The sequence below is a fragment of the Neomonachus schauinslandi genome, chromosome 16, assembly GCF_002201575.2.
Source record: "Neomonachus schauinslandi chromosome 16, ASM220157v2, whole genome shotgun sequence".
NCBI classification, from domain to species: Eukaryota; Metazoa; Chordata; class Mammalia; order Carnivora; family Phocidae; genus Neomonachus; species Neomonachus schauinslandi.
The window spans coordinates 23,214,474-23,233,387 of record NC_058418.1 but is presented as its reverse complement, the minus strand read 5'-3'; the positions used below and the strand labels follow the sequence as shown (position 1 = coordinate 23,233,387).

Here is an 18,914-nt window from a genome sequence, read left to right as displayed (position 1 = left end):
GTCTTACTTTACTTAACTATGAAATGAAATTCATGATACTACCTTGCAGGGCTTGGGGAGGAAGAGGGACAGTTAATGTAAAGCACAGGCACAGAGTAGATGCCCAATAGATATGATTTAATACCACGAAAAGTAGGAGCAAACAAGGCAAAGTAAGGTGTGTGGGATACCTCTGGAGGCCCCTCTGTGTCCAGGGCAGGCCAGTTGAGCTGTGTTCAGTGCTCAGTGAAGGCTGGTGCCTGCCTTGGACTGTCTAGAGGTTTGCAGCTGTAAAAGAGGGCTGACTTCTTCAGTCATTGTGAGCCTATGGCTTTTCTGCAGTAAGTGCTCCCTGACCCAGGGCATTATTGGCCCCATAGGAACAAAAGAAAAGCTCTCTTTCAGGACAAAGAGAGGCTTCTCTTTCTTTGTCTTTACTTTGGCTTTTTTTTTTTTTTTAAGATTTTATTTTTAAGTAATTTCTACACCCAGTGTGGGGTTTGAACTCACAGCCCCGAGATCAAGAGTTGCACACTTCCACGGACTGAGCCAGCCAGGTGCCCCATGGCAGTTATTTGTATCTTTTTAAAAATCATTCCTTTTTGAAAATATGGAATATAAATGTCAACAGACTCAACATGGAATGATGACATTTTCATCATGATGATGATCATCTTTCCATTACCTTGGAAAAGTAGGAACTGTAGCTTTTTTTTTTTTAATTATAGTTCAGTTTTTATTTATTTATTTGAGAGAGAGAGAGAGAATGAGAGAGAGAGAGAGCATGGGGGGGGAGGGTCAGACGGAGAAGCAGGCTCCCTGCCGAGCAGGGAGCCCGATGTGGGACTCGATCCTGGGACTCCAGGATCATGACCTGAGCCGAAGGCAGTCGCTTAACCAACTGAGCCACCCAGGCGCCCGGAACTGTAGCTTTAAATTTGTAAGTATTTAGGAGCTATATTGGATTTTCAGGAAAAATGATAAATTTTATACACACCAAGCATCTTCCAAGCATCCTAGTACTCTTATTCTCCTTTCCCAGAAAAGAAAACAAAGCTTTAAAAAGCTCCTTGGTTGAGTATCAAAAGAAAGAAAGAAAGTGGAGGTAGAGGTTGCTACATCTCATCTCCCCACCATGTCCCTGAGGTAGCTTGGGTCCTGATTACAAAAGGGAGTAAGAAGTGGCTTTGAGGGGTGCCTGGGTGGCTCAGTCAGTAAAGCATGCAACTCTTGATCTTGGAGTAATGAGTTAGAGCCCCATGTTGGGGGTAGAGTTTACTTAAAAACAAACAAAAAACAAAAGTGGCTTTGAATTTTGGTTTATTATGTACATAATAGCTGTTATTAAAGAAACTCCTGCCTTGGTCTAATTGCTTACAGTGAGGCTAGAGCACCTACAGCCACTTTTTTGTTTGTTTGTTTGTTTTTCATGGCTTATGGTATTAAAAGTACAATTGATTGCACACTGAAATATGCAGGGACCTCTGGATAAATCAACTAGTTAGCAAATTCAATATTTTCAGACAGGGCAATTTTTTTTAAATTATGTTAGTCACCATACAGTACATCATTAGTTTTTGATGTAGTGCTCCATGATTCATTGTTTGCGTATAACATCCAGTGCTCCATGCAGAACGTGCCCTCCTTAATACCCATCACCGGGCTAACCCATCCCCCACCCCCTCCCCTCTAGAACCCTCAGTTTGTTTCTCAGAGTCCATAGTCTCTCATGGTTCGTCTCCCCCTCTGATTTCCCCCCCTTCATATTTCCCTTCCTTCTCCTAATGTCCTCCATGCTATTCCTTAGGTTCCACAAATAAGTGAAACCATATGGTAATTGACTTTCTCTGCTTGACTTATTTCACTTAGTATAATTTCTTCCAGTCCCATCCATGTTGATGCAAATGGTGGGTATTCATCCTTTCTGATGGCTCAGTAATATTCCATTGTATATATGGACCACAGCTTCTTTATCCATTCATCTGTTGAAGGGCATCTCGGCTCTTTCCACAGTTTGGCTATTGTGGACATCGCTGCTATGAACATTGGGGTGCATGTGGCCCTTCTTTTCACTACATCTGTGTCTTTGGGGTAAATACCCAGGAGTGCAATTGCTGGGTCATAGGGTGGCTCTATTTTTAATTTTTTTAGGAACCTCCACACTGTTTTCCAAAGTGGCTGTACCAACTTGCATTCCCAACAGTGTAAGAGGGTTCCTCTTTCTCCACAACCTCTCCAACATTTGTTGTTTCTTGCCTACCTACAGCCACTTTAACAGTATGCATGAAAGATCTTGGGTGAAGTTAGAGAAAGCATCAAAAGCCAATGGAAAGTGGACTCTTCAGGACCTGTCAGTATGTTGGACTCTATTCCTCTTTCTGTTGGTGCTTTGGCCACAGTAGCCTCCTTTCACTTCCTTTGACCTCAGCTAATTTGTTTGTGCTGCTACTGCTCTTCACGTCGTTACCTCTACCTGTCACACACATTTCCTCCAGGACATCTTAACCTGATTACCCCACCCCACCCCACCATCGGTCAGGTCCCCTTGTCATGGCCTTAGGACCCCAGTATGGTTGCTTCATAATTGTGATCACATGTGTTTGTGTGATAGTATGTGTTTGTCATCTTCTCTGCTAGATTATAAAATTCACAACAGCAGGGACTTTTTTGCTCACAAGATCATACCTGCATTGAGAGCACAGGGTCCAGCACATGGTAGATATCTAGTAAATGTTTGTTAAATGAATGAATAAGTGTTAGGGCCAGTCTCATCCACTTTGTAGAAAACCCTTGTTTTGGTATCAGTGTAAGTAAGGAATATGTTGATAGCAAATAATTGAAAACCTAATGAACAGTGGCTTAAATAAGTAGGTTTTGGGGGCTCCTGGGTGGCTCAGTCCTTAAGTGTCTGCCTTCGGCTCAGGTCATGATGCCAGGGTCCTGGGATCGAGCCCCGCATCGGGCTCCTTGCTCCGCGGGAAGCCTGCTTCTCCCTCTCCCACTCCCCCTGCTTGTGTTCCTGCTCTCGCTGTGTCTCTCTCTGTCAGGAAAATAAATAAAATCTTAAAAAAAAAAAAAATTTTCAAACATACAAAATACCTGAATTTTACAGTGAACACCTGTATGCGAACCACCTAGATTATACCATTGACATTTTACTATACTTTATCACTTAGCTACTCATGTAGCTATCCTTTTTTTTTTTTTTTTAATGCATTTCAATGTAAAGTAGCAGGCATTAGCACATTTCACCCTAAATACTTCAGCATACCTGTCATTACCTGGAGTTCAATATTGGCTTAAGGTTCTTTTTTTTTTTTTTTTTTTAAGATTTTATTTATTTATTTGAGAGAGAGAGAATGAGAAGGAGGAAGGTCAGAGGGAGAAGCAGACTCCCTGCTGAGCAGGGAGCCCGATGCGGGACTCGATCCCGGGACTCCAGGATCATGACCTGAGCCGAAGGCAGTCGCTTAACCAACTGAGCCACCCAGGCGCCCTTGGCTTAAGGTTCTTGTTCTTGTAAATTTAAATTCGATAAAATGCCCAAATCTTAATTGTACTATTCAGTATGTTTTGATAAATGCAAACATTTATGTAACACAAACCCCTATGAAGGTACAGAAAGTTCTCTCATACCTTTTCATTTTATCCCCACTCTTACCCCTAGAGGCAAGCACTGCTCTGATTTTTTTTCTACCATGGAATAGTTATGCCTGTTCTAGAACTACACATAAATACAGTATGTGCTCTTTTGTGTAAGGCTGCTTTTACTAAGCATAGTGTTTTTGAAATTAATCCATTTTGTTGCATGTATCAATATTTCATTCCTTTTAAAAGCTGATTAGTTTTCCATGAAATGAATATAACAATTATCTATTTACCTTTGTGGGTTCTTTTTTTTTCACAATTTGAGCCTATTATAAATAAAACTTATTGCACAAGTCTTTCTGTGGACATTTGTTTTCATTTCTCTTGGATGAATACCTAAGATTGGAAATACCGGGTCATAGGCTATGTGTATATTTAGTTTTCCTAGACCTTTTTCTGAAGTGATTACACCATTTTTTACTGCCCCCCCCCCCAACATGTGATGTTATTCTTCTTATCTATTCTGGTGGGGGTGGAGCTGTGTCTTATTTTGAACTATTTTCCCTCTTTCACATTTTAAGGAATCTAGGGAGACAGGCCATGCCTGGGGTAGGTACTTAACAATGCAGTCAGGGACCCAGGCACTTTATAGCTTTTTGTTCATCCTTAGTGGATTGATCATAGTTCCATGCATGGCATCTGGGGTAGGCAGTCCTGCCTCTTGGTATTCCTGCCCTTGTGTAATCTCCTCTCATTGATTGTGGGCTGGACTTAGTGACTAGCTTTTTTTTTTATTTTAAGATTTATGTATTTGAGAGTGCGTGCACGCATATGCCCCCAGGGTGGGGCAGAGGGAGAGGGAGAGAAATCCTCAAGCAGACTCCCTGCAGAGCATGGAGCCTGGATCCAGGGATCGATCCCAGAACCTTGAGGTCATGACCTGGGTCAAAATAAAAAACTGGATGCTCAACTGCCTGAGACATCCAGGCACCCCTAGCTTTTAATAGAATATAGCAGAAGTAAGGGGATGCCACTTCTCAGATTGTTATAAAAAGAATGTTGCTTTTTTCATGTGCATTCTTTCTCATTTTTTTTTCTTGGGAAAGCCAAATTGCCATATTATGAGGCAGCTCACAATTGCCATGTTGTGAAGAGACCACGTGGATGTGATGAGGGACAATGGGGCCTGCCAACAATCAAAACAGTGAGCTTAGAAAAAGATCTCCCCCTAGTTGAGCATTCAGATGAGACTGCAGAACCACACCTGGATTCCTGACCCACAGAAAACAAGATAATAAATGTTTGTTGTTCTAAACCAAGTTTTGGGGTAATTTGTTACATAACAATAGATAACTAACACGACACCTCATTATCGCATATCATAAGATGGCTTCAATACCTTCAGGGTCTCATGTTCATGCTCCACACAGAGTAAGAAAAAGTGTGAAAGGCAAAGGACAAAGAGGTTTTTCACATCAATCTGTTCATTTTTATCAAGAATTCAGAACCTTTAAAAAAAATCTCACTCAGCAGACTGGTTTCTATCTTATTGGCCAGAGATAACACCACATGATCACTCTTAGCTAGAAGGCAGCTAGAGAGAAGGGGGGACCTAGATGGAGTATGCATCAGCCAACTCTCAGTCTCTGGCACATAAACCATCTCAGAAACCCCATAAAATTTTTAAAGACCACTTCCTTAACACTACTCCAGCCAAGTGGCCTTTTGAGGAAATTTTGAAAAAGGACCTATTCAAATGAAAATTTCAGAAAACTCCTCAGGGCCTGGATTGCAGGCTTAGATTTCTCATTTGTGCCCCACACCATTCTGGGAAAACTGCAGTGCTATCTTCCACTGTTACTTCTATGCCTCCAGTCCTTTGCAATAGAAACTTCAGAGTCATCTGGAAATATCCCTGATCACTCTCTGCCCCAGCAAAATGGCTTTTCAAGTTCTGCTAATACTACAGCCTTCATACTTTGTTAATCCCTCCCATCTCCTTCTTTACTCAGCTTTTTTTTTTTTTTGGTAAGATTTCATTATTTGAGAGAGAGCGCGCATGTGCGCACAGTGTGTGGGCAGAGCAGAGGGAGAGGGAGAAGCAGCCTCCCCACTGAGCAGGAAGTCCTGGGGCTCTATCCCAGGACCCTGGGATCATGACCTGAGCCGAAGGCAGATGCTTAACCGACTGAGCCACCCTGGTGTCCCATTGCCCTCAGGATAAAGCTTTAACTTCTTCCCGTGGTAGCAAAGACCCTGCATAACAGGATATGGCCCACTTCCCCAGCCTTAACTCTTTGATCTGGACTTGGTGTTCCCACAACACCAAATTGCTGACCTCTCCTGCCTTTGCTTACACTGTCCCCATCTGCCTGGTAGGGCTTCACTTTTGATTGAGAACGCCACTTGATATCCTTAGGGATTCAGCTTTGGTGACAACTTTTCCAGAAAGTTTTCTAGGACTACTAACTCCTTCAACAGTGGGCCTGCTGGCTTCCTCAGTAGCTCAGTAGTTGTGTTCAAATCCTTTTCCCTTAATGGGGGAAAAGGACATACTAGGTTGACCTAGTAGAAAAATCAAATAAAACAATAGGATATGGAATGAAAAATAAGTCTCCCTCCTATTCCTGTCCCCCAGTTTCTTTTCTCCAGTTTCTTAATGCATATGCAAGTATATTTTTTCATATTATTTTTGCACAATCTTAAGGTGTTTTGTGACTTGTTTTTCCAATTAACACTGTATTTTGGAGATCATTGTATCACTTCACATAGATCTATCTCATTCTTTAAAGAGATGCAGCAATATCTTGTTGTATGCATATCTTAATTTGCTCAAGCAATTTGTTGTCGGACATCTGGGTTATTTCTGATTCTGCCGCAAAGTCCAACATCTTTGCACAAATGGATTTGAGTACAGGTGGAAAATATCTTTTCCACAGTTTCTTAGGGGCAGAATTGCTAGATTATAAGGCTAGGTCAAAGGCCAAGAGGATTGTAAATTTTGCTATAAAGCTCTAAATAGTCAGCCGATTTATTCTTCCCATCAACAATCCAGCTCTGCTGTATTCGAGTTAGGCCATCTACCATAGTAGTCTGGATATGTTTTGAGGGCGGGCATTTCCTAGTATTCACATTTGTCTGGCAGAATTGGCCTTCAATAAATATTTGACTTAATGTTGAATTTTATGTCTAAGTGCCAAGTCCAGGGCTGGCATATTGCAGACTCAGCAGGTATCTATTACAATTCCTCAATAATTAGAGTTGCTAACATTTACTGAAGTGTATTAAATGCCAGGACCTGCGGAAACGCTTTCCCTTTCGCCTCTTTCACTCACGTTCTCCTTCCTCCCGGGGAGAGGGCGTGCCCAGCACCACGACCCGCCCTATCTGTGCATTCGTTGGCCAAACCCGACGCCCGTTACTGCCGAGTCCCGCCCAAACCGCGCCCCCACGCAGTCCGCAGGGCCGAGAGAAGGCGTGGCTATCGTGCCGCTGGATGATTCAGACGGTCTTCTCTCGTGAGAATCGGGACGTGCCCGAGGACCGGCTTGGTGCCGGTGGGAGCGCGCTCCGCGCTGCCGCGGAGCTGGCGCGAGAGGCCCGTGGCCGCTGCGGGCGCACGCCCTGCCCCGCCCCCTCCCCGGCACGCAGGCTCAGCGCGAGCTCGCGCGCGCGCGCGCTTCCGTTCAAGCTTCGGTCTGGCCAGCGGCGATCGGGCGGGTGGAGGCTGGGCCGCTGAGGTACGAGGGGAGGAGCCGCAGCCGCCACCGTCGCCGTCGCTGCAGCCGCCGTCGCCACCGCCGCTGCTGCTGTAGATGAGCATGTCTGCAACTCGAGCCAAGAAAGTGAAGATGGCCACCAAATCGTGCCCCGAGTGCGACCAACAGGTGGGCGCCGGGGGCCGGCGGGCCGGGTGCGCGGGCGGGCGGACGGGCGGCCGTCGCCGGCGGCCGTTGGCTGTGGAGAGGCCGCCTCGCCGGGTGGTCTGGCCCTTGGGCTCGGTGGCCACGGTGGGAGCCCGGTGGGAGGCCGGGCTGAGCCGAGGGGATGCCAGGGAGACTCCCGGGGTCGCAGTCCGGCCGGTGCCCACCTGGCGGCGTTAGCCGGGCGACTGTGTGTGTCCTGCGGCCCGTGGCGCGGGAGGGAGGCGTGGGTTTGTCTGGAGCGGTCGGGGCGCCCTGTCCGAAGCCTCCGAGAGTCGCCCGGCCGGCTCTGGGTGACAGCGGCGGGAGTGCGGGGGCAGTGGCCTAAGTGGACGAGCACGGCCCCTTCAACCCCCTTCTGCCCCGACGAGAATGCCCAATGTGCCCGACTCCGAGTCCAGGCTCCTGGCTCCTGGCTGCGAAAGCCGCTCCTGCCAGGCAGGGCTGCTTTGTTCCCATCAGATATATACTGTGATCCCCCAAAACTGTTCCCACCTGGGGGGGACGCTTAAATGGGACTAAAGGGGCCGCAATCCAATGGTTTCACGTTTAGGCGAATTTGGACATTTTTCCTCCTAAATATATTTCTTATATTTTTGACGGAAATAAGTGTGAATCTTTACATTGTTTTTTTTTGTGGAACATTATTGAATAACGCCCCCATTGAAGCCCTTTCCTTCTGGGCGCTCCTCACCTCCCCCACTCGCCGCCGTATCCGCTGTTAAAAATTTGGCGTTTCTGCTTCATGATCTTTTTAAAAAATTTATATGTAGTTTCATGAATTTTAAATGACTTATTTTTACACAAAATTAATAGTGTCATAGCTGTAATTTTAAAAATCTCATTTTACTGTTTCTTAGTTTTATGCATGCCTCATTCTTTACTGGAATCATGGACGTTCCTTACAATCTATTGAGTTAAAACTCAATTAAAACCATTCGAAGGCCCTTTTTTCATGTCAGTGTGCAGATCTGGGTGTGATTTTTTTCTTTTCTACTGAGAGAATTTTTTCAAAATGACTACCTCCTCCCCTTTCCTTAAAAAATTTTTTTCTTTAAATCAGGACTAATTTGAAATGGCTGGAGACTTTTTTTTAAAAATAACATGCTGATGTCAGTGCATTCTTTAAGAGCAGCAGTCTTGTACCTTGATCAAATCTTGTAAAAGAAAATGTTACATGTTTTATTCAGTATCTTTTATGGGCCTGTGGTAGAAATGCAAGGAAGGAAGATTGTGTAAGGAGAATTGTAGTTTTATTGATATTATGAGTTTATTGAGTATGCAGTATAAAAAGAATTTAGTCATGTTTCCTGAAGTAGAGTTAAACTTCCCTTCTTACCATTTGACTAAGTTTACCCCTTACACTAAATTTGTTAAATTCTGACAAAATTGGACTTTGTGATTTAAGTCTCTTTGTAGGAGATTATATCAATATTTAAATCATTTCCATTTGTTCCAATTAACTGCTGAAGTATAAGGTTTACATGTTATGCTGTATGCATTCCAGTTTCTGTAGGGCACAAGTTATTGCAAATCTTGACCTTGTTTTATTTGGCATAAAGTAATCTTTTGGGAAAAGTAACCTGTTTTTAATATCCTGGTTAAAGAAAAAGGGAAGGACAATAAACTTGTTAGGAGTCCCTGTAATTGTTCAACAAAATGTGATCAGCATTTTATTTGGAAACATACATTAATCTTGTTATACACACACAACACGTCCTCCCTTTCCCCCCAGCTGCCATAACAAAATACCATAGGTTAAGTGGCTCAAACAATAGCAGTTTATCTTCTCACAGTTCTGGAGGCTCAAAGTCTGAGATCTGGCAGAGAGAGAGAGCTTTCTGGTTCCCTTATAAGGCCACTAATCCCATCATGAGGGCCCCACCCCTGTGACTTTAAACCTCATTATCTAACCTCCAAATACTTACAGATTGGGGGTTAGGGCTTAAACAAATGAATTGGGGGGGGGGGGTGTGACAGTTCAGTCCATAGCAAGCTACTACATAATTTAGAATGTTGGTTTTGTTCTTTATTGTAAATATTTAAGAGAATATAATATACATAAGGACTAATTAAAACTTTTGGTGATTCTTAAAATTGATTTATCTTTTACTAAAAGTAACTGGTTTGAAGGAAATAAAAGATTAATTTTAGTTTTCTAGTTATTGGAGAGTACAAGCTTCTTATAGTTATAAATGAGAAAAAAATTATCCAGAAAGCCATTTTTTAAACATCATTAGATTATTGTTATTCTGAGTTGTTTGATGAATATTAAAACAAAATTTAGGTATAGTTTATAAACATAAAAGGATACGTAAAACCTTTAGTTTGAGATTGCACCACTTAAATAGATTTACATATATTCTTTGTCTGTGTGTGTAGGTTTAAAAACAGGTACAGAGATCAGCAAACAAGAAAGACCTAGATTTTCAGTTGTTTTATAACATCTCCTTTACATGTCTCCATTGAAAATACCGTTCTGAAACATCTCAACCACAATACTTTTCATTTTCGAGAGGTTTCACATCCAGTAGCTCAAATTACTGAACCATTTTGTATGTAGTAATATTCAGGATTCTTGTTAGTTGTCTGGTATCTTTTGTGTATGTTTCTGTTTCTGCCTTAATTTTTTTAAATAGAGCGGCTTTTTTTTTCTATTTATAGGAAATTTTATGTGTTATGTAGCAAACATGTCTACTGTAGGTCACTTTGATTCTCTTAGCAGCAAGAATGTAAATGAGTTCTCTATAATGTGGTTATTTTGAACTTTTAAAAAATCAGTGAAACAGTATAAGACCAGGATCTTGTTTCTTGCACTTTTTTTTTTACGCTTTTTTTAACTTTTTACTTGTTTTTAGCTGTTTTACTTGTAAACATAAAAACGACCTGAATGTACTTTTCGAGGGAGAAATTGATGAGCAATAAGTCATCAATAAACAAAACTTTTTTTTTTCCCCTATTTTAAAACCCTGAGAGTATAGCATTAGAACTTTCGTTAGTGTCATCTTTGGCATTACAATTGAAATTTGAAGGAAATGTAGGGTTTTTTGTTTTAAAACCGAATTACACTGTAAAGAGATTAATATTACTGAAGCCCACCCTATTTAATAATTCTTTTTCTAGGATTTGGGTTGTGGTGGTGGTTAGTTGTATTTTTTTTCACGGTTGGGGTTGGGAGAAGGAACTTTCCATTTTAAAAGGGACTTTAGGGTGACTTAGCTCAGGCACATAAATGTTTCTTGATCATAAAACACTCTCTAAGGAGTGAAAATCAGCTTATCAATTAGTGTTTGTGCATTCTTTCATCCCAAAGCCATATGTACATGTCTCAGATACCTAAGTGCAGCCCTCTGTTAATTTAGACTATGCGTTATGTATTTTTCTTGTATATAAGACAGAGACCTAAATTTAAATTTGTTCAGTTTTAGTAGCTGGAAGAAAATGCTTGTGGAATAGCAAAGGATTTTTTGAATAAGAGCATCATGTTTCTGTGTTTTTTGGATAACATTAATTTAAAACAATTTATATTACAGTGAATGTCCTTAGTGATGTGTGTAAGTATAAAGGAAATGAGTCAGTATCTTTGAGTTTAGTTTCTATGAAGATGTGAAATTTTAAAAATGACAAACATCTATTTTGGGTGCATTTTACAGTATTAAAAAATGTAACATTTCACTTTCTGTCCTGGCATGAAAGAATCTCATCACATTCTTAATAAAGCATGCTATTTGACCTATTGGAGTTTGATTATTTTTTTAAGATTCATTGTTATTTTTCTTAAATGCAAACTAGAGATCCTTTGTTCAGTGTTTTTATGCAAAGAAAAAGAATTCTGCCAAAATATTAATTAAGCTTAATTAGATCAAGTATTTATATTTCAGACTGTGAAGCATTCTTTACATACATGGATAAAAAGTTTTATTTTTTAATTTTTATTTATTTTAGAGAGAGTGCACTCAGTGGGGGGGAGGGGTAGAGAGAGGGAGAGAGATTCTTCAAGCAGACTCCCCACTGATCATGGAGCCCTATGTAGGGCTCGATTCCAGGACCCCGAGATCATGACCTGAGCCAAAATGAAGAGTCAGCCACTTAACGGACTGAGGCACCCAGGTACCCCTGGATAAAAAGCTTTATAATTGTAACTAAACTTTTACACAAGCAGAACAATGGGCAAATGGAATTTATCTTACAAAGTGAATTGCAATTTTCTGACCATAAAATATTCTGTGAGTACTTTTTGTTGAGATTAATTTCTGGTTTTTGGTGAACATGTCTTGATTTCAAGGATCTAATATTAAAGTTAATATGAGTGAAAAAAAGTTAATATGAGTGAAATGATTGCGAAGAAATCAAAACATTTTAAAAATGATTTTTAGGGGCGCCTGGGTGGCTCAGTCTGTTAAGCGGCTGCCTTCGGCTCAGGTCATGATCCCAGGGTCCTGGGATCGAGCCCCACATCCGGCTCCCTGCTCAGCGGAGAGCCTGCTTCTCGCTCTCCCTCTGCCTGCCACTCTGCCTACTTGTGCTCTCTCTCTGTCAAATAAATAAATAAAATCTTTAAAAAAAATGATTTTTAATAACATTTGGCTTTTGAAAAATTATAGACTTGAAATAGAGAAAGGAGCTACTTGTAATTCACACATTTAGAAACAGAAGTTTGAAGAGCTTAAGTGTTTTATCCAATGTCCTTCCTGGAGCTGAGACTAAAAGATCCTAGATCTTGACTCCTCCTACATTCTCTTTTGTTTTGTGCTATACTTTTGCCCCACAGAGTAGTAGTTGTAAACTATTCTTTTTTTGTCAGTGGTAATTGGCATCTTGCCCTCTCCTATTAGAACCAGAGTCATTTTCAGTACTTTCCCTTTAAAAAAATTTTTTTAAAGAAAGTATAGTTGGCATACAATGTTATGTTAGTTTCAGGTGTACAACATAGTGTTTTGACAACCCTATATAGGTTATGCTATGCTCACGATAAATGGAGCTACCATCTGTCACCATACAAGGCTATTCCAGTACCACTGACTGTATTCCCTGTGCTGTACCTTTCAACCCAGTGAGTCACTCATTCTATAATTAGGAACCTATACCTCCCACTCCCCTTCATCTGTTTTGCCTATTCCCCTATCCCCTACCCAACCCCCCCCCAAGGGGTCATCAGTTTGTTCTCTGTATTTATGGGTCTGTTTCTGCTTTTGTTTGTTCATTAGTTTTGTTTTTTAGATTTCACTTATAAGTGAAATCATATGATATTTGTCTTTTTCTGACTTACTTCACTTAACATAATATTTTCTAGATCCATCCATGTTGTCGCACCTGGCAAAATCTCATTCTTTTTTATGTCTGAGTAATATTCTGGTGTGTGTGTGTGTGTGTGTGTGTGTGTATCACATCTTCATCCATTTATGGATGGACACTTGGGTTGCTTCCATATTTTGGCTATTAATAAATAATGTTGCAATAAACCTGAAGTGCATATATCTTTTCAAATTAGTGTTTTTGTTCTCTTTGGGAAAATAGTGGAAGTATTTTCCCCTTTTGAAATGTCTGGCACATCTACCTTTTCTCCATTTCCATTCTCACTATTCCAGTTGGGTCCTCATTCTTACGCTGGGATTACTTTAATTACTTCCCAACCACGCTCCCTTTTCCAGCTGGTGCTAATAAACTGCCATCAAACAGATATTTTAGGAAATACTACCTTTTTTCCACATATTTTCCCCTGTTCTGATTCTGTTATGGTTTTCTATTGGTCACTGCCATCAGTACATGTTTATCCTGCATTTTCTATGTACATGGTATTGTAAAGCATTCGGAGAATGTGAAGATGTGTAGGACACAATACCAGTCTCAATTTGTTGTAAGGAGGTGGGGTTTAAATAAATTTATGATTCCTACTTTGGTAATTTATCATTCAGTTCAGGAGACTACATAAACACTGAGAAGTTTAGTAGAAAAATAGTAATAATACACTTTTTCTTATTTTTGTACAGGTTCCTGTTGCATGTAAATCGTGTCCTTGTGGTTATATATTTATTAGCAGAAAACTTTTAAATGCAAAACACCCAGAGAAATCACCACCTTCTACAGGTAATTGTGAGAGTTTACCACATACTTAGCTTTTTGATTTAGAAGTGTAAAATTAATTTTTGTGAATATATTATTTACATCTTGAAGTTAAAAATTAAAACCTATTGAAGTATGCCTTTGGTTTTTATTAGCTGTTGGAAATCAGCTTATGACATTAGTTTGCTCTTCATTCCATTTAAATGTTAACTCCCTTATAATGCTGATAAATCTTGTAGCAAATTTTCTATTTTTTATTATTGAAGGATGGAGAGCCATTGAAGGGTTTTAAGCAAGGGAGTGATCTGATCTGATTTCTAAAAATAAAAAAGTAATTTAATTAAGGTATAACTGACATTCAATAAATTGCACATATTTAAAGTGTACAGTTTGATACGTTTTATCCTATGATTACACTAGTCACCACAATCAAGATAATGAATAATGTTCATCATTCCCAAAAGTTTTCTAGTTCCCCTTTGTTACTCTGTCCTTGCTAACCAGATAACCACTGATGTGCTTTCTGTCATTACTTCTAGAACTTTATATATAAATAGAATAAAATATATATAAATAGAATTATACAGTATATACTCTTTTTTTTGCCTGGCTTCTTTCATTGAGCATAATTTAAGATTTAGCCATATCATTGTGTATATCAGTAAGAATTAATTCCTTTTTACTGCTTAGTAGTGCTCTTTATATGGATAAACCACAATTTATTTACCCATTCACTGGTTGATGGACATTTGGTTTTATCCTCCTCAGTGCTAGTAAAATTTATAATGACTTAAAATATTTTTTTGGACTAGTGACTGGAAAAATATAACTTGATTTTGAGGTGAATATAATTTTTAGACATATTGGTTATTTTTTATAATTCTCTGATTTAGAATATCTAAAAAATAATTTTTTTGGAATTTTACTTGCCCATTAATGTAGACAAATTGGATTTATTCAATGGATTGAATTTTGAAATTCAAAAAGATGAAATTTTGTTGTTTATCCTTAGATAAAATCAGAATAGTCATGATCTCCAAATAAGTAGATTGATTACAAATAAATTTTGAGTACCTGCTGTATGCTAGGCACTGTTCTAAGCCTTGGGCATAATGAATGAATCTACTGTTAAGGCAGTTCACTGCTGTTATGGAGCTTACATTCTTGTGGGCATGAGATAGACAATGAACAAATAAACAGCTTGTGATAAATGCATTGTAGGAAATTAAAATAGATTGCTGTCCTAGCATGTGTCTGGAAGGCCACTTTTGATTGGGTGATTGGAGAAGACCTCTCTGAGAAGGACATTTAAAGTGAGGCTGAATTGAAACAAGGGGCTAGCCATGATAAGATCAAGGAGAAGAACATTCTTGACAGATGAAATAGCAAATGCAAAAATTTTAGGGCTGGAAAAAGTTTGGTATATTTTAGGAACAAAAAGGCCTATGTGGTTGCAGTGTAGACAGTAAGAGCAGGGGAGTGTGGGAGATGAGGCCACAGGGATAGAGGCCAGATTGTGTAGGGCTTTGTAAACCAGAATAAGAAGTTTTGGATTTTCTTCTTAAAATATGAGGACAAACTATTCCTAGGATGTAGGATGGAGTGAGGAAAAGGTAGCATGCTCTGATTTGTCTTTTAGAAATTCCATTTTGGCTGCTGTCTAGAGAATAGTTTGTTGGGAATACAAGATAGAAGCGGGCTATTGCAGTATGTTAACTGAGTGAGAATGCTGAGTTAGTGCTTAGGTTGTAGTAGCAAGTGATTCAGGAATTATTTATATTTATGTCTGTGAGAGGTCTCTTTATCTTAGGTCTATATAGAAGTGGCAAGAAAGTTATTTAATTCCATTTCTGCCTTTGTTTGAGTTTGTTCCCTTTCATCATTAGAATAAAGACTTTGCTGGATAACTATATAGGAATCAGCTTGTTAAAAAATGGGTTTCTGGGTCTTATTCCCTAAGCATTTGATTCAGGTATGAGAACCCGGGAATGATCATTCAGTAGGTATCTGGGGTGGCGTGTCAACTCAGTTCCGGGTCTCCAAAATAAGTAAGACATGGTCGTGCCCTTAGCAGGACAAGTGTTTTTATTTTTTTTATTCAACAAATATTTTCAAGCGCCTTCTATATACCAGTGGTTCAGGTGAGAAATGAGGTAAAGAAGATACCCAACAAGGACAGAGAAAAGGGACAGATGCTGCAAGTATTAAGGAGTCAGAATCACTTGAACCAGAGGGAAGAATTTTACAATTACTGTCAATGACTTGGATTACTGGTTAGAAAGGGAATATAAAAAGGAAGACAAGTTTTGAGGGAAAGATGAAGAATTAAGTTTTGGGTGTGGTTATGAAATATCCATGTGGATTTTTTTTCCCAGTTGGACATAATAGTCTGAAGCTTACGCTATAGCCTCAACTGGTGGTAAATTTTTTGAGCCATCAGTGAATAGATGGTAGTTGATCTCATAGAAATGGATGAGCTTGTGCCCAGAGGGTTGGTAGGGTAGGAAGAGGAAGTTCAGTGACTGAACTGTGGCAAACTCCAGTCTTAAAGGGTGCAGGTTATTAGGGAGGGAGTTTAGGTCAACTGAGAAGATGTACATGTACGTGTCAGCTATAGGAGAACAACCAATGGAGAGTGGTGTTACGTAAGTCATAGTGATGAGTAAGAAGCAGTTCATTATTATTTTACATTTGGAATTTCCTAAGGTCTGTTGTTTATTGAGAGTGGTCTTGTGACCTTGAAGTAAAGATGAGACATAAAGCCTAGAAATTCCCTGGAGGAGGAAGAGGAACCAGCAAAAGAAACAGAAAAGTTTAAAAGGATGGAGGAACATCAGGAGTAGACTGTGCCGTAGAAACTAAAGGAGGAAAAGGTTTTAAGGAGAAAGGGTTAAGAGTATTCAAAGCCTAGAGAACAATTTGGTATAAGTCAGACATGGGGGTTGGAAACCTTGGCTTCAGATTCAGTTAGAGAGTTTGTCACTCTCTAACAAGTTAATTAACCTCTGTGAGCAGCTGCTATTGAGTATAAGATAGGCTTATAGTATAAGCCTTAGATAGAGGATTGAAGTGCAGATGAAGTGCACGTGAATGTGGCTAATGTAAACAGTTTAGTATGTTATAGGTACTCAAATATTCATTTATACAATTAAATTTCTTAAAAGTAAAGATTTGCCTTGGATAGTTCGTAGTATGTGGGAGATTGAGTACATAATTTTTAAAATCTCTATAGCTTATCAAGTACTTGAACATTGTCAGTGGGATCCAGAACATTTCAGTTTTAATTAGAGAATTTATACACAGAAAATGAAAATGGATAATATATATCTGGAAAGATAATGAACTTCGTTAATAATCAGGGAAATGCAGTTTAATTAAAATACCATTCTTTTTACCCGCATTCTGACAAAAATGTAAAGGATTTCCAAGAGCTTTTATGAGTATGGCAGAATCCAAAGTCTCATACTAGTGGTGAGGTTGTAAATCAGCACAGCTTTTTTGCAGAACAGTCTGACAGTAGTTGTTAAAGTTTTAAATGCACATAACCTAGAATCTAGACTTTTTATCAGTAGGTATGTATCCTAAAGATACAATTGTTTTTAATACACAGTGAAATATTTATTAGGATTTATAAGCAACACTGTTTATAATAGCAGAAAATTAAGCCAAATATCAATAGGGAAATGGTTAAGTAGGGTACATCTTTTAGGGAACAACAGTATGTGCTAATTAGAGAGAATGATGCAGATTTTTATGTACTGACATGGAAAAATCTGTAAAACAAAGTTAATTTAAGGAAAAGTATAAAACAATACTTGCATGAATTCATTTTTGTTTTACAAAATTTTTTTCTTGTAATGAGAATTTTTAAAATTTACTCTTAGCAACTTTCAAATATGCAATACAGTATTATTAACTATAGTCACCATGCTGTATGTTACACGATCATGACATATTAATATTATAATTAGAAGTTTGTACTTTTGGACCCCCTTCACCTCCTCCTCCCCCTCTAACTCTCACCTCTGGCAACCACCAATCAGTTCTCTGTTATTTATGAGTTCTGGTTTGTTTTTTAAGATTCCACATACAAATGAGATCATATGGTATTTAATCTTTCTCTGTCTGACATATCACTTAGCATAATGCCCTGAAGGTCCATTCATGTTGTCAGAAATGGCAAGATTTCAGTTTTATGGCTGAATAAAACTCCATATTACCTTTATCCATTCATCCATCAGTGGACATTTAAGTTGTTTCCATATCTTGGCTATTGTAAATAATGCTGCAGTGAACATGGGGTGCGTATATCTTTTCAAGCTAGTGTTTTCATTTTCTTTGGATAAATGCCCAGAATTAGAATTGCTGTATCATGTGGTCATTTTGTTTTCCATTTGCTTTTAAGACCCCACAAAATTATTTCTACATGTAATGCATAGATGGATAGATCACTAAATAATGAGGAAGGAATCAAGGAAGACTTCTACTTATGTAATTAAACATTTAAAACAAGAAAGAGCCATCTGTAAAGTTCAAATTGAACTTATTTTAAAAGTGAAATCAAAGCTATAAAAGATAATTTTAAATTTCAGTGGGTTGAAATTTAGTAACTTTGTGACATGTGACATGTAGGAGGAAAATAATCTGTCAAGTCAGATTTATCTAAGCTTGAATTGCTCAAAACTCACATTTTTCAAATATATTATCTGTGTATCTTCATAACACAATAGAAATGGGGAGGTAGGACACTAGACCTGTATAGAATTTTGTCTAGCTGAAAATACATTTAAATAAACAAAATTTATTATGGAAATCAAAGGATTTTTTTTTTTAAGATTTTTAAAATTTATTTATTTGAGACAGAGAATGAGAGAGACAGAGAGCACACGAGAGGGGGGAGGGTCAGAGGGAGAAGCAGGCTCCCTGCCGAGCAGGGAGCCCGATGCGGGACTCCATCTCGGGACTCCAGGATCATGACCTGAGCCGAAGGCAGTCGCTTAACCAACTGAGCCACCCAGGCGCCCGGAAATCAAAGGATTTTTTAAAAGCTTTTTAGTTTTGATGAGGGGCAGAGATGAATGTTACAAAAAAATCTGTGTTAAGAAATGCTCAGTGTTTTGTGGGAGTGCATAGAACCTCAAGGCAATTAATAATTCTTTGACAACTTCCCAAATGAGTTAGGTATGTGTTGTTTCTTTTACTCTCTTTGGGGGGCCAGTATTAAATGGAGATAAATTTTAAAAAATTAACTGTCTTGTTCTTGTAGGAGTTCATTTCTAAATTGAATGATAGCCTAAGAATTTAAAAAATAGTCTTGAGATTAAGTCCTAAACTGTCAATTTGAAGCAATTTCTTTAAAAA

At 39.1% G+C, this 18,914-nt stretch overlaps 1 protein-coding gene across 2 annotated transcripts in view; it reads left to right on the top strand.

The window, feature by feature from the left end:
* Window positions 1–7,272: 7,272 nt before the first annotated feature.
* The window catches only part of LOC110594297 (UPF0547 protein C16orf87), a 29,212-nt gene continuing 17,570 nt past the window's right edge, over window positions 7,273–18,914 (top strand). For both annotated transcript variants that reach the window (XM_021705842.1, XM_021705841.1), the window contains exons 1-2: window positions 7,273–7,454; window positions 13,481–13,577. In XM_021705842.1, coding sequence (XP_021561517.1) covers window positions 7,383–7,454; window positions 13,481–13,577 — 169 coding nt within the window. In that variant the 5' untranslated portion in view covers window positions 7,273–7,382. The remainder of the gene's footprint in view (window positions 7,455–13,480; window positions 13,578–18,914) is intronic.